The sequence below is a fragment of the Typopeltis vanoorti genome, chromosome 12 (genome assembly GCF_054136105.1).
Source record: "Typopeltis vanoorti isolate ZY-2024b chromosome 12, IOZ_Tvanoo_1.0, whole genome shotgun sequence".
In the NCBI taxonomy this organism is placed as follows: Eukaryota; Metazoa; Arthropoda; class Arachnida; order Uropygi; family Thelyphonidae; genus Typopeltis; species Typopeltis vanoorti.
This window is the reverse complement of record NC_143560.1, coordinates 108,880,061-108,894,791: the sequence shown is the minus strand read 5'-3', so window position 1 is coordinate 108,894,791 and position 14,731 is coordinate 108,880,061. Positions and strand designations below refer to the sequence as shown.

The 14,731-nt window shown below is 39.1% G+C and overlaps 1 protein-coding gene and 1 long non-coding RNA gene across 12 annotated transcripts in view; one reads left to right on the top strand and one right to left on the bottom strand.

Annotated features, from left to right (window-relative positions):
- Positions 1-14,731, top strand: part of LOC150101128 (DGAT1/2-independent enzyme synthesizing storage lipids-like) — a 178,860-nt gene that overhangs the window by 119,722 nt on the left and 44,407 nt on the right. For all 3 annotated transcript variants that reach the window (XM_090401209.1, XM_090401210.1, XM_090401211.1), the window contains one exon: positions 9,427-9,502. In XM_090401209.1, the coding sequence (XP_090257335.1) occupies positions 9,427-9,502 (76 nt within the window). The remainder of the gene's footprint in view (positions 1-9,426; positions 9,503-14,731) is intronic.
- LOC150101129 (uncharacterized) overlaps positions 1-14,731 on the bottom strand; it is a 160,184-nt gene that overhangs the window by 101,509 nt on the left and 43,944 nt on the right. The window lies entirely within an intron of this gene.

The window sequence follows — 14,731 nt, the reverse complement described above, 5'->3', positions numbered from 1 at the left end:
TAACCCATTCAACATTTCCACAGGCATTCATCATGCTCTCAGGCAATGCATTCTGCTATCAACCCACTCTCCATGCAAAAGCCTGCTCCTCCCCTTCCTTGTTCATATCTTCCCAATACAGCTTCCAAGAATGTCCTCTTAATGTACTCCTATATCCCTTTACTCTATGAAAATCTCTTCTGGTATAAACCCTTCCAACTTATTTGTCTCAGTCATGTCATGCTTTCCTCCTCTTTTCCCAAGGAGCAGATGCATTTCTTCAAGATGTCTTCATACTCAACATTCCTGAGATACTAATTACCCTTTTTAGAATGCTTGTAAATTGCTAAAGCAAGACACCCTACCGCTTTACAAAACTATGCTAAACTTCATATGGAATCCTATAGAGAATCAACCCAATCCTATATTCTAGTCATAACCGAGCAACTTCTTCAACAAATTAATATGTGCTGATACATCAGACTGGTGTAGCTCAGTAGAAGTGGCGTTTGCACTCTACAGCGCTTGACTGCACGATGAAAGATTTTGGTTCGAATCTAGTCGCAGACTAAAGGAACATTTTCTGTCTTTTCTCAACCGGTTCCCAAGTTAATCGATCTCTGACAAGGGCAAGCAGGGTTTTTTTCCTCCCAGAAACTCGGGTTTTTCGTCACGTAAATGCAAGAAAATTGGCCGTCGAACCCACGCTATTTTCAGACATTAAAAATATTGTGTTAGGAACCACGAGATGGCAGCACTTCTTAGCTGCCTTCTTCACTGTGTACCAATTAATTAGTGATAGTCTCAGGCCAGCTATCCCTGATTGGCTACCAGTGGAGACTGAACTGCTTACTCAAGTCTCCAAAAGTTAGATAGGGCTAAAACAGCTTCACCTACTTCCTATTCAGGAACAAAAAGGCATTAGCTGATTTTTTTTTTTTTTTTACATCAGACTAGTCTATAATTGGAAACCTGTTTGCACTAGTCCTGTGTAGTGGCACTTTTGTTTGCCTTTCTGTAGTATATTTCAGAATCTCTAAGGACATTCTGAGATACACTGATGATTTCGAATAGAAAGTGGGTACACATTCAAATTTTCGATTTTGAATGTGATCACACACAAAGTGGTCACATGGTAGCACTCAACAGGATAAAAGGCAAAAGGCTGTTGAAGGAAACTCTTTTTGTGAAAGACATAATCATCTACAGATCATTCCACATCAGAAAGAATTATTGGAAAGCTAGAAGGAGGTTGCAGAATTACTGATATTGACAAAAAGTTTACAATCAAACATAGTTTTGTATCCAGGCTCTGGGCAGCATTTCAAACCAATGGAATGTGTTCCAGATGTTTGCTAAGAGGTCATCCTCACTCTACCATCGATTATGAAAACAAATTTTTGATTATAACAGCAAAACATAATATGCACCATGGCAGGTCAGCTTTCAAGTCAGCTCCATTCAAGAACAAGTACGCAGTTATCTCAACAAACCGTTACAAGACATCTGTGACAAGTAGGCCTATATGCCTGAAGGCCTGTAGTCTGTGTCCCTTTATCCACAGTTCATTGTAGAGCACATTTTCAGTGGTGTTGTATCCATAAAAAGTGGACAAGACACCAATGGGCTAATGTAATCTTTACAGATGAGAGTCGTTTTAGCCTTTCCTCCAATTCTAGATGACACTCAATCTGGCATGAAAGTGATACTGCTTACCTTCATAAGAATATTCTTGAAAGGTCTAGATACAGCAGTGCTGAGGTCATGGCGTGCATGGGGAGGCATTATACTTAATAGATGCACTGAGCTACAACTGCTGGAAAAAAGACTATAAGTAGTGAACGATATTGCAACGAAGTTCTTCAACATCATGTTCGATTGTTCCATGGTGCTGTAGGTGAAGAATTTATTTTTATGGATGACAATGCCACACCACATCACACATGAGCAGTGGAGATACTTCTGGAGGCCAAGGATATTAATCAAATCGAGTGGTCAGCACGCTTCCTAGATCTTCATCCTCCACAGAACATGTTTGGACACAATAGGGAACTGCACTGCTGCTTGAAATTCCCCTCCAAAAAACAAACAAGGTCTTATCCTTGCTTTGAAGGAGAAGTGAGCCAGTTTGCCTCAAGAACTCCTGAATCACTTGGTGCTAAGCATGGTACAACATTGTGAGCGCTGCATCGTAGTTCAGGCTGGACATATTCCATATTGAAATATCTCTCTGCATAGTTTTCTGTAAGCACTGTACATTAATTCTTTAACTATGTCCTTAGGAAATTTGTAACTTTTGCCAAAAATGTATTGTAATTCAACTTGTACAAAATTTTTAACATATTTTTTGTGTACTATAATTTATTAGTATGCAGGCAATAAATTTATATCCACATTTGGCTATAGTCATGAAAATCATTTCATATGCAGCAAAAAATGCAGTTCATCCTTAGCTTTTGGACATCAGTGTATAAATCCTGGACAAACCACATCTGTATTAATGCTTGCATGAATTCTGGAGGGATGAGAAAATCCTGTGGATATTTCAGACAGGTTTCAGAGATGATGATAATAGGGCAGCAAAATGTCAAATGTGCGGACTGGCTGAGAGATGAAGGGCTTGGTAAATCCAATGATACCAAATAATATTGAGGAATACAAACTGTTGAGAGGAACTTATTAGATGGATCCTGCAAGATGTTTAAGAAAGAATTAATGATCATTCCTGCAAGTTGTAATGATTGTGTAAAAGGGAGCTTTTTTTATATGAGCGGTGGTAAGTGTAATGCATTGTCATCGCCAGAGAGAGTAGTGATTATGTGAATGTTGAATGAATTAAAACATTATATAATAGATATTGTATGAGGGCTGTTCAATAAGTAATAAGACTAATTTTACTGTTGCGAAACCAATCATCACAATATTAATTTCTGTGGAATAAAGAAATGCTGCTGTCTGTATTAACAAAAGAGGTTGATAGATGGTGTATACGGGCCGATGTGCCTACGAGCCGCGACCAGTCGTCGAAATGGAAGCGTCCTTGGAACAGCGTTATGCGATTAAATTTTGTGTGCGTTTTCAAAAATCAGAATCAGACACTTTTAACATGATACGCGAAGCTTTCCACGATGAAGTAATGTCGAGGGCAAGTGTTTTTCGCTGGCAAAAAACTTTTAAGGAAGGAAGGCAAAATGTGGAAGATCTTGAATGCAAGGGAAGACCTTCAACGTCCATTACAGAGACAATGATCAACACAGCAGCGATTATCATCAAGGAGGATTGTAGAATTACAGTACACCAGCTGCATGTTGTCCTGAATATTTCTGTGGGAAGTGTTCACTCAATCATGGCTGAACATTTGGGACTGAAACATGTTTGTGCCCGATGGATTCCTAAACTCTTGACACCGGAGCAAATGCATGCAGCATCGAGTGGATGTGTGCACAGAATGGAAAGAAAGACTGGAACAAGAAGGCGACAACTTCTTAAAACACATCATTACAGCAGATGAAGCTTGGTTGTATCACTATGACCCTACAATGAAAAAACAAAGCAGTGAATGGAAGCATCTGTCTTCGCCTACCCCCAAGAAAGCAAAAACTGTAAAATCGGCTGGTAAAGTTATGACCATAATGTTTTTTGACTACGATGGCAATGTTTACCAACATGCTGTAGAACCCAGGAATACTGTAAACGGCTCATACTATGTGGATGTTTTACGGACAATGGTACAGCACATCAAAAGGAAGCGTCCATTGCTGAAGAATGGCTTCTTATTGCACCACGATAATGCAAGGCCACATATTGCTGGTTATGTAGTGGACATTTTGCAGAAGAACAACATAGATATCCTACCACACCCTCCATACAGTCCTGATCTCGCACCGTGCGATTTCTGGCTCTTTCCTCAGCTCAAGAAACGACTAAGAGACAGCCATTTCGAAAGCAACAAAGCATGTGTAAAAGCTGCAGAGGCAGTTTTGAAAGAACTCTCAAAAAAGGACTTTCACGTGTGTTTAAGAAGTGGACGTAACGTTGGGACAAATGCATTGTGTCTCACGGTAGTTACTTCGAAAAAGACCATATAAATGATGATGATTAAAGGTAATCTGTTTTCTGTATAAATATAGTCTTATAACTTATTGAACAGCCTACGTAGTATTTAGTTGTAGATTTCCCACAGCAAGTCTTTTAACTCTATAGAGGCCCAGTTATAATAATCATGTAGATGATAAAAATTATAGAGCATCTGATGCTGATTTTCATAATCATTTGAATACAATGTTTATATTATATCTGAATAAAATTATTACACTTTACCTGCATGGTGGTGATGATAATAAATTGAAAAACATCCTTTCCAATGTTATTATTATCATCATCAGACCTCATCATGGAAGGTGCCACTGTCACATAACATGTCTTAAATGAATTTATTGTCTCTGCAGGTATACTGCAATCTCAGGGCATTTCAATCACCCATCAGTCTGCATGCAAAGTATCTATTCCTCACTCCCCTACCTACTTATACCTTCCTCTTATACATCTTGTTTTCTACCTATCTGTTCTCATTCCATGAAAAACCTCATCCACATTAATCTGATAATAATCCCTTACCAATTTATGTCTTAATCATATCACTCCATCCCCTCTTTCTATCCAGATTCTGCAGATTGCATTTCCTCAATCTTTTTTAATACTCAGTATTCCAGAAACTACCTTAGTCAATCATCTCTAAACTCCTTCCAATATCTCTTCATCCTTTTGAAAACCAAGTGACCAAATCTGTGTACAGTAATCCATATTCAGTTTGATCAAAATCTTGTTCAGCTGAACCATAATTTCCTTATTACTTCACATCACTGTCCTCTGCATGTAATTGCTATAATCCATTGTGTTGCCCTTACAATTTTAGTTCCTTATCCACTATCACTTCCCCGATCTCTTATCTCCTCCACCTCCTCTAAGTTAGTCCCACCAACTGTAGACCCTGCATCCCAAATTTTAAAATCTTACAAAAGATTTAACTCCTCTCCAGCAAGGAATGAAGCCTCCACTCTTCTGCATGACAAGCAGGAATACTAACTACTGTATTATTACCAAATACCAAGGAATTCTTAAATATGGACTGACTGTACAGCCAGAATCACAATCTGGAAAGAGGAGAGGAAATCAGATCCTTTTTGCCTTTTCTCTTACAGTAAGAGAATACTCAGTACTCTGGATATCAATAAAGCTGTGGGACTGGATGGTATTTCACCATGAGTTTTGAGAGAATGTGCTGGGAACTGACAGAGCCTTTGACCTGGCTTTTCAATGAAAGTCTGGCTGCAGGAAAGGTGCCGATGGAATGGAAGGAAGGCAAGATAGTGCCATTGCATAAGGGCGGTAGCAGACTGTAAGTGTCTAATTATAAGCCAGTTTATGTGTCATCAGTAGTTAGTAAGATCTTGGAGAAAGTAGTGAGGGACCATATACAGCATTGGGCAGATGAGGGTAATGTTATCTGTGAGAGTCAACATGGATTTGTGAAGGGGCGCTCTTGTTTTAGCAATATGCTAGCCTTTTATGATAACGTTACAAGAGCATTAGATGAGGGAAAGGCATATACTGCCATTTTCTTAGACTTAGCGAAGGCATTTGACAGGGTGCTGTAAAAATTCGATGTTGCCAAAATAAATTATCTAAAAACATCGACTTTTTACGGTAAGAATTCACATAAATTTTCTTGTAAAAATGTATATTTTAGTTCTCTATGTAAAGCCATCTGTATAAAGAGCAAAATAAGCCCATAGGGAATTAACTTGCTCATTGTTTAAGAAGGAATATAGAAGTATTGAAACCAAGAGCATCACCCGAAATTCGGCATGTCTTTTGAAGATTGTTTGCAAGACCCATCGCAGGTGACCTTCAAGGTCAATATTGAAAGGGCACGATGCAAATCAAAAAGAAAGGCCCGTAGGCAAGATTAAGGCAGTAAAGGGAGGAAGTAAGATTGTCGGCAAATTTTCGAGAAACATTACACAGGGTTCTCCAAACTACTAGCAAGACTCGCACGGGGACGCTAAGGGTCCCAAAAACTTAATCAAAGGTGCAGGGACTCTGGTGTATAAAAGGGTTGGTTTGAAGATGAGAAGTGCTTCCTTTTCTTCATCCTGAGTGACCCATCCACGAGAGACCGAGGTGCTGTAAATTCCGGTGGGGAAGATTGAGAGACCCGTCCACCGATGTCATTCCAGTCACAGCCGAAGATATCCAGAGGCGATAGTCAAGGAGAAATCTTACCGTAAAGGTCTTGTAGTCGAATAAGTGCGACCAGGCCTATGCAGAAATCCTTCGTTGGGCAGTTCAAGATGCCGGAATGCCTACCCTATATGCTGCTATGACTATTCATCGGTGCCCGGTGTCGCTTCGAAAGAAGGTCAGAAGTGTCTTCTGACCTTCTTTCCTTATGCTGGAAGATAGGAAGAGACCCATGTAAGTCTACATATTCATTTATTGTTTATGAATTAAGAAAGAATTCCCTATGCACTGTTAAATTGTCTAGTTTAAAGAGATAGTATTTAGAGAAAATGTGTGTAATTGCTAATGAGTGAAGCATGAGCACAGTTAATTTCCCTTGGAGAAAATATTGAGCTGTTGAAATTTCTTTAATGAATTATAGGTGTACTTACAATAGAATTACACATGCAAGATAGGAAGAGACCTATGTGAGTCTATACATTCATTTATTGTTTGCGAATTAAGAAAGAATTCCCTATCAAACTGCTAGTTTAAGGAGACAGTATTTAGAGTGTTAACATTTCTCATAAAAGTGTGAAATAGCTAATGAGTGAAACACGAGTGCAGTTAATTTCCCTGGGAGAAAATATTGAGCTATTGAAATTTCTTTGATTGATTATATGTGTACTTATGATTAAATTTTATGATAGAGTATGTTCCTGGTGTCATACCATTGGAATATTTGAAACTCAATGAGGTGAATTGTATAAATATTATTGCGTAGATTATGTTTAAGTACTTGAAAGGAATGAGATTCTGAGAGATATATTTGTATACATGTATGTTGTATTTTGATAGATACTAAATTGGGAATGTCAAGCGCACCTAACGAATTCATGTTATGTGTATAACTTCCTGATGGTTGTAATATAAAGTATGCTGTTTGAAAGTCTAACTAAGTGCGATAGAATATATTAGAAACCAAGTTGAGTGATTGAGAAAGACTAAGAATTACTTTTCATAAACGAATCTTGTGATTTCAAGTGATATGTATAATTATTTGATCAGAAATTAAACTTGTTGTTATTGTTGATAAAAAATAGTTGTCTGATTCAATCTTTTTGCAATGCACTGATCCAAAAAACACTATTTCAGACCTGATAGTGGAACCCCAATGATTAGTAGTGATCTATTAGTAAATTTTGCCATGACTGCAAACCTTGGCTAAAATAGGATATAAGTGATTAATTAATCTAGTAGGGTATAAAAACTTTCTTTTGTCTATAAGGGAATTTCAGAGGCGCAGTCTTCAATCAAATAAATATCTGGAGATCCCAGGCAAGAAAAATTATACTCATGGTAGAACAATAAAGAAGGGAAATAATAGAAAACAAATATCAAGTTAAAGAAACATAAGCTAAGATATAAGACCAATAAAGATAAACGATATCAAGATATTAATAGTATATGTAAATAAAAATAGAAATGATAAGACAAGTAACCCCCCCCCCATTTACAGTGCTACATGATAAGCTGATATTTAAGTTGCAGCACATGGGTCTGGATGTCAGAAAATAGATTCAGGATTGGCTGTCTGATAGGTATCAGAGTTGTGTATGGTGGGGCAGTTTCAAGGAAGCAGAGGGTTACAAGTGGGGTCCGACAGGGCTCAGTACTGGGACCTACATTGTTTAACCTTTATATCAATGACATTGTCAGTGGATTGCAAGGGAGATATTCAGTTGTTTGCAGATGATGCAAAGCGGGGAAGGATTATTAGTAATAGTGCAGATGCGGCAGCCCTGCAAGAGGATTTGAATAAGCTAGATAGATGGGCAAATGAATGGGGGGTTGTCAGTTTAATGCAGCAAAATGTAAGGTCTTGAGGTTTGGGAAACATCAATGGGACACTGCATACTCTATGGGAGGAGTTATACTGGAGGAAGTAGGGGAGACAAGAGATCCGGGGATTGATGATTGACAGAAATCTGAAATTTAGGGGATACATTACAAAGGTGGTGAAGGTAACACAGAGGATTGCTGCAATAATGAGAAGGACGCTGACCTGCAGAGATGAAACAGTTATCATTCCGTTGTATAAGTCTCTGATCAGACCACACTTGGACTATTGTTCTCAGATTTGGTCCCCAGGATTTCAAGGGGATAAATTAACTGTGGAAAGGGTACAAAGGTGGATAACAAAGATGGTTTCAGGACTGTACAATGATAGTTATGAGGATCGGCTGAGAGAATGTGGACTGCAGAGTTTGGTGGATAGAAGGAGGAGAGGTGATATGATTGAGACTTTTAAACTGTTGAGAGGTGGTTACAGGGTTGACACTCGGGAGTTCTTTTGCTTGGTTGAACAGCAGGAAGGAGTGATGACAAGAGGCCATCCCTGGAAGTTACGAAAGGAAACTGTGAGCAAGAGAGTGCGGAGTGGTTTCTTTGCATGGAGGGTGGTTGAACCATGGAATGCATTGCCTGATGGAGTGGTGAGAGCGAAAACGGTCAATGAGTTTAAGGGGTGGTATGATAGACTTTGTGTTTCTTAGGGGGACCTCCCCTCAATGAGTCTTGATAGACTTTGTTTCTTAGGAAGAATCTCCCACGATGAGTCTTTTGACTCCATGGAGGCCTGAATAATAATAATGGACTGGCTGTACAGCTAGAATCACAATCTGGAAAGAGGAGAGGAATTCAGATCCCTTTTGCCTTTTCTCTTACAGTAAGAGAAACTGCACAGCAAGAAGAATTTCAACTCTTATGTTTTGGTGGGAGGTATGTTTAATAAATTAACTGTATGTTTAGTGTGTGTTGGAGGAGGAGGGGGTAAAGAGGTATAATGTCTTATATTGACTGTCAAAAATTATCAAAACATAGTTTCAGAAAATTCTTGCTAGAAAGATATCCTGATTATCCCTCTTGGATCTGTCCTTAATGTTGAAAGGGAGGAGGAAGGTTAACTGACTAACATTTGTTTTCTTGATTTTTCCATGATGGAAGAATGAAGATGCAAATACAGATGCCAAATATACATGAAATTCACTTGATTATAATACAGTACCATTGCTCTTGCTGTTAAAGTATGTAAAATAAGAAAAGGATTTTTTTTAAAATATATATATATATAATTTTATATATAAAAATTATAAAATTTACATGTAATTTTCTAGAAATATCTTGGAAAATGAAAGTTAACAAATGCATATCTGTTTTTTTTAGGATGGCTACAAAAAATTTATGAAAAAACTAGGATTCCTGTTGTTCCCATATATGGTGGTCTACCTGTTAAACTCAAGTATGAATCATAATTTTATATGTATTTAATTACAAAAATTTGAATTTTCTCGTGATTATTATTATTTATTTTGATTCATAAAAGTTGATTAAGAATTAAAATAATTCTTATCAACTGTTCTGGCTTTGTTATGTGATTCAGGTTAATAACATTAACTACATAACAATTTTATATATATTTAAACAGCTGACCCCCCCCCCTCGCTTCACAGAGATGAACTTATACTGCCAATGGTTTACTTCAGGATATTTACTCTAGTATTCGGTGCTGGTGCTTTCATCGTGGTGTAGAATTGTGAGCATTATAACACTTCTTTGTAAACAACATTAAAATTTTCATCATCCTTGACAAAAATAATTAAATTCTCAGGACTGCTAACTCAAGAAAATGTTACATATAACTGCCCGTGTCCAAAACATTCACCTCTTAAATCTAAACCTGCATATCTAAGGGTCTATCCCTGGGCTTTATTAATCATCATTGCAAAGCAAACTCTTATTGGAAATTGTAACCATTCGAATGCCAATGAATAGTCTGAAGGAATGAGGTTTATTCGAAGAATGAAGACAATTTCTCCGATACCAGGACCTGTAAATATCACATCTTCTATCATATTCGGTTTCAACGATTTTATTCGAAGCCTAGTTCCATTGTAAAGACTTGGGGGAGGGTGCAGATTTCGGAGCAGCATAATAGGAACACCTATTTGCAATTTAATTTCATGACTAGGCAATCCAGGTAGATTAAGTGAATTAAAAAATTCCATGGGAAAATGAATTGCATCATCTACATTGGTGGTTCTCAACCCTATGCTCGCAGGAGCAAATGCACCTGCAGAGCTATTTGCATACATCTACTATCAGTCATTAAATAAGGAAAAAATAAAATTAAAACTGGAAAATACGTCTTCTCCTAGTAATAATATTTATTGAAATTGTAAAAAATGTTAACATTTATGTTATATTACAAACGTTTTGTAATTCTTCTGTCTTTGAGTGCGAGTATTACCAGTGCCAATTTTGTGCACATGTTTTATGTATTTAGTCTACTGGCAACCATGCATTTGAGGGATGTGTCACCACTTCACCGGTATTGTCAGCAAGCTTTGACCATACATTGTTTTCTTGTGTTTAAAAATTTTGCTTCAAAATGAGTAATCCAAATAAAAACAAACTTATAAATTCAACAACGATTCATAAGAAGATTATTGTTTTATCAGAGTAAAGCGAAATGTTTTTGCTTATTGTGCGATGTTTTAGTTGTATAAGAAATGTTAGTTGTGTATTATCCTACTTTCATAGTTAATTAATTTGTTAATTATTATCATTTGATATGATAAGCAAGTGTAAATTTTCATAGAAAAAAATATTCGTGCCCGCCACTCTCTTCCCAGTCTCAAATGTGCCTACGACCACAACCAGGTTGAGAACCCCTGATCTACATCCAAGAGTATCTACTGATTTATAAACACTAACAGATTCACTAACCCTATTAAGAACCAACTTGTTCATTACTGACATGACATCATTTCGAGGTGCGAGGATAGCTCTCTCCCTGAACCATGAAGGTGACTTCTCTGTTATATTCCCAATAGATGGGCAGACACTACACAACAGTTTGCCTGCAGTTCCAACAGTTTTCCCAATATTTAGGTGTGTTAGTTAATATAATTTTTCCGTCTCTTTGCTGTACTTCACCATTCCCAATTTTTAACATTTTTGAATATTTTCATGGAAACAACAGGGACGAAGAAGGCAATATTTGAATTGACCAATGTTTGAAGCATTTTGATCAGCGTGCAATGCAGTGCATTGCAAATGCATGTATGCGAGATGCTTGGACTCAGTTTTAGCATACGTCAATCCAGTGTTGATTGATGAGTTGACCATATCTGTGTAGGGGATTTAAATTTTCCATCCATACCATCATACGATATGCATAAAAATTCATTGCTGAAACAGTTTTTCTATTTGTAGATTATCCACTGCCTGGATTCATTTGTGGTAAATCAAATAAAAGTAGATATTGGAATGCATTATAGGCTCTATGCGTCTTGCATATCCGTTTCAGTCTATCGTCATGACCATGTAATATTATGTCTCTGCAGTTGAATTCTTGCCCAGTAATGATAACTGCTACTTCATTAGCTGTGGGCGCATTGAATCTGCCTGCATGTTATCCTGTCAGTACTCAGTTTGCATGTATGGCCAGTCTTAGTTCTTGCACATTGTTAGCATTATCCATAGGCAACTTAAAAATTTGTATATATATGTTATGCTGATGTAACATTCTTTGTAAATCAAATTCAATTTCTGAATTCAACCCTGTGATTTGTCTACAATGGAAAGCTGCTTGTTCGTGTGGATTTGAAATGAAATAAATTTGTAAAAATTTATGAACATTTGGTTTGAATGGCAACAAACTTCCAGCCAAATGGTACACTTGACCTTACACCTTGAAAGTAGGCATGAACCTCCTTTCAACTATTTGCTTCGCATCAAATGAAGTCATTTGAAATACAGAATTGTAAGCTCGAATAGTTTCAATAAACTGATGAGACTGTGGATGTTGCATTGTAATGAATGATAATAATGGTTCAGGAGGAGTTGTGATTTCATTTAATTTCACCTTTCCATTCAAACAACACATTCTGGAGTCAGAATACTCTGCCTTCCTAGAGGAAGTGGAAGCTGCTTTTGACAGGGTGGCAGACATGGAATCAGTCCTGCTAATGGGTGACTTCAATGCACATGTTGGAACAGATGACCAGACATGGAGGGGTGTGGTTGGGAGGAACGGTGCCCCTGACCTTAACGTGAATGGGTTGAAATTATTGGATTTCTGCTGTACTAACAGCTTGTCCATAATGAATACCTTCTTCCAGCACCGAGAAGTCCATAAGTATACCTGGTACAGGGATACACTAGAACAAAGGTCTCTGATTGACTTCTTTATAGTCTCAGCAGACCTATTTTCCTCAGTGTTGGAAGTTCGTGTGAGAAGAGGGGCAGAACTGTCAACTGACCATCACCTTGTTGTGTGCATTCTACGGCTTCAGAAACCAGATGCGACCATCAACGCTGGTAAGACTAAGCAGCTATACCGCGTGAAATGGGAGACATTGGAAAATGAGGTTGTGAGGAAGAATTTTGCAGATGACATTTCCTCCATGTTCAAAGAGATTCCCAAGCATACTGCAGATGTTGAGGAGGAATGGAAGCTGTTCAGAACAGCTGTCACTGCCTCTGCACTCTCATGGTGTGGCAGAAAGCAGCTCGACGTGGCAACAGGCAGTGAGAAAAGGACACCTTGGTGGAACCAAGAAGTCCGAAAAACTGTCCGGGCAAAAAAGGAGTCCTACCTAACATGGCGTAGAGTCAGGTCACCTGAGATGCATTTGCGGTATGCTGAGGCACGAAAAGCTGCTGCTAAGGCAGTAAAGACAGCAAAGCAGAAGGCTTGGGAATTCTTTGGAGAAAGATTAGACTCGTCCTATGCAAATGCAAACAAAGTATTCTGGCAGACCATCCGCCGCCTTCGAGGGAGGAAATCGTGCACAGCAAGGGCAATTAAGGCCTTTGATGGTGCACTTTTAACAACCGAGAAGGATATCCTCCACAGATGGAGGGAATACTTTGAGAGCCTTCTTAACCCAGGTGGCCCAGCAGTTGTGGACATCCAAGAGGTGCAGATCAGGGCAATGACTAGTCTCACAGCAGAAGAGGTCCATTTAGCAATAAAATTGCTAAAATCGGGCAAGGCTGCTGGCAATGGTGAAATTCGGCCCAAAATGCTAAAAGCCTTAAATCGAGACGGTGTTCTCTGGCTGACTCGAGTGTGTCAGGCTGCTTGGATATCTGGGCAAGCACCAAAGCAATGGCAGACAGGCATAATAATACCAGTCTTTAAGAAGGGAGACCAGAAGGATTGCAGTAACTATCGTGGCATCTCTCTGCTCAGCCTGCCTGGGAAAGTGTATGCTAAGTGCTTGGAAAGACGGTGCAGGAGCATAGTTGAGTCAAAGTTCCAGGAAGAACAATGTGGCTTTCGTCCTGGTAGAAGCACAACTAACCAAATCTTCACTTTAAGGCAAGTCTTTGAGAAATCTTGGGAATATGCCAAGAATGTCTACACATGTTTTGTGGACTTGGAGAAGGACATATGACCGGATTCCTCGGGATAAGCTTTGGCAAGTAGTACAGGAGTATGGAGTGGATGGTCAACTATTAGCTGCCATCAAGTCCCTGTATGAATGCCCAGAGTTTTGTGTCAGGGTAAACAGCACAAAGTCTGAACCTTTCACAGTCTCCGTCGGCCTCCGTCAAGGGTGTGTTCTGTCACCCCTCCTTTTCATAATATTTATGGACTGGATTGATAGGCACAGCCGAGGCAGTGAGTGTGTCAGAATTGAAAAATGTAGCATTGAGCTACATTTTCCAATTACAATGAGGCAGATGACCTAGTTCTGCTTAGCTCTTCCACAGATGACCTCCAGCGGACCCTGGATAGGTTTGCAGCTGTTTGTGCAGATGCCAGAATGAAGATCAGTGTAGCCAAAACTGAAACATTTGTGGTCTCAAGACAACCATCCCAGTGCACTCTAAATGTAAGTGGAGTCCCAATGAGGCAGGTGGAGAAGTTTAAATAACTTGGGTCCATATTCACGAATGATGGAAAATGGGACGTGGAGCTAGATACTCGAATTGGCTTAGCAAGCTCAATATTGCGGGAGCTTGGCCGTTCGGTAGTATTGAAGCGGGAGTTAAGCCAGAAGGCAAAGCTGGCTGTCTTCAATACAGTCTATGTCCCCATCCTCACCTATGGTCATGAGAGTTGGGTAATGACCAAAGCTGGCTGTCTTCAATACAGTCTATGTCCCCATCCTCACCTATGGTCATGAGAGTTGGGTAATGACCGAAAAAGAATGCGGACACGAATCCAAGCAGCTGAAATGAGGTTCCTTCGAGGGGTTGCGGGGCTGACAAAACTCGACAGAGTCAGAAGCTCTGCAATTCGGGAAACCCTCAATACTCAACCGCTGCTTCTCCGTGTTGAGAGATCACAGTTACGTTGGTATGGGCACCTGGTCAGAATGCCACAAGAGAGGCTTCCTCAGCAGGCCCTCTTTACCAAGCCAGAGGGTGGGAGGCCACATGGAAGGCCAAGGACTCGCTGGATAGATTATATCCAAAACCTTGGGTGGACACGTTTGGGAATCCCACCAGAACA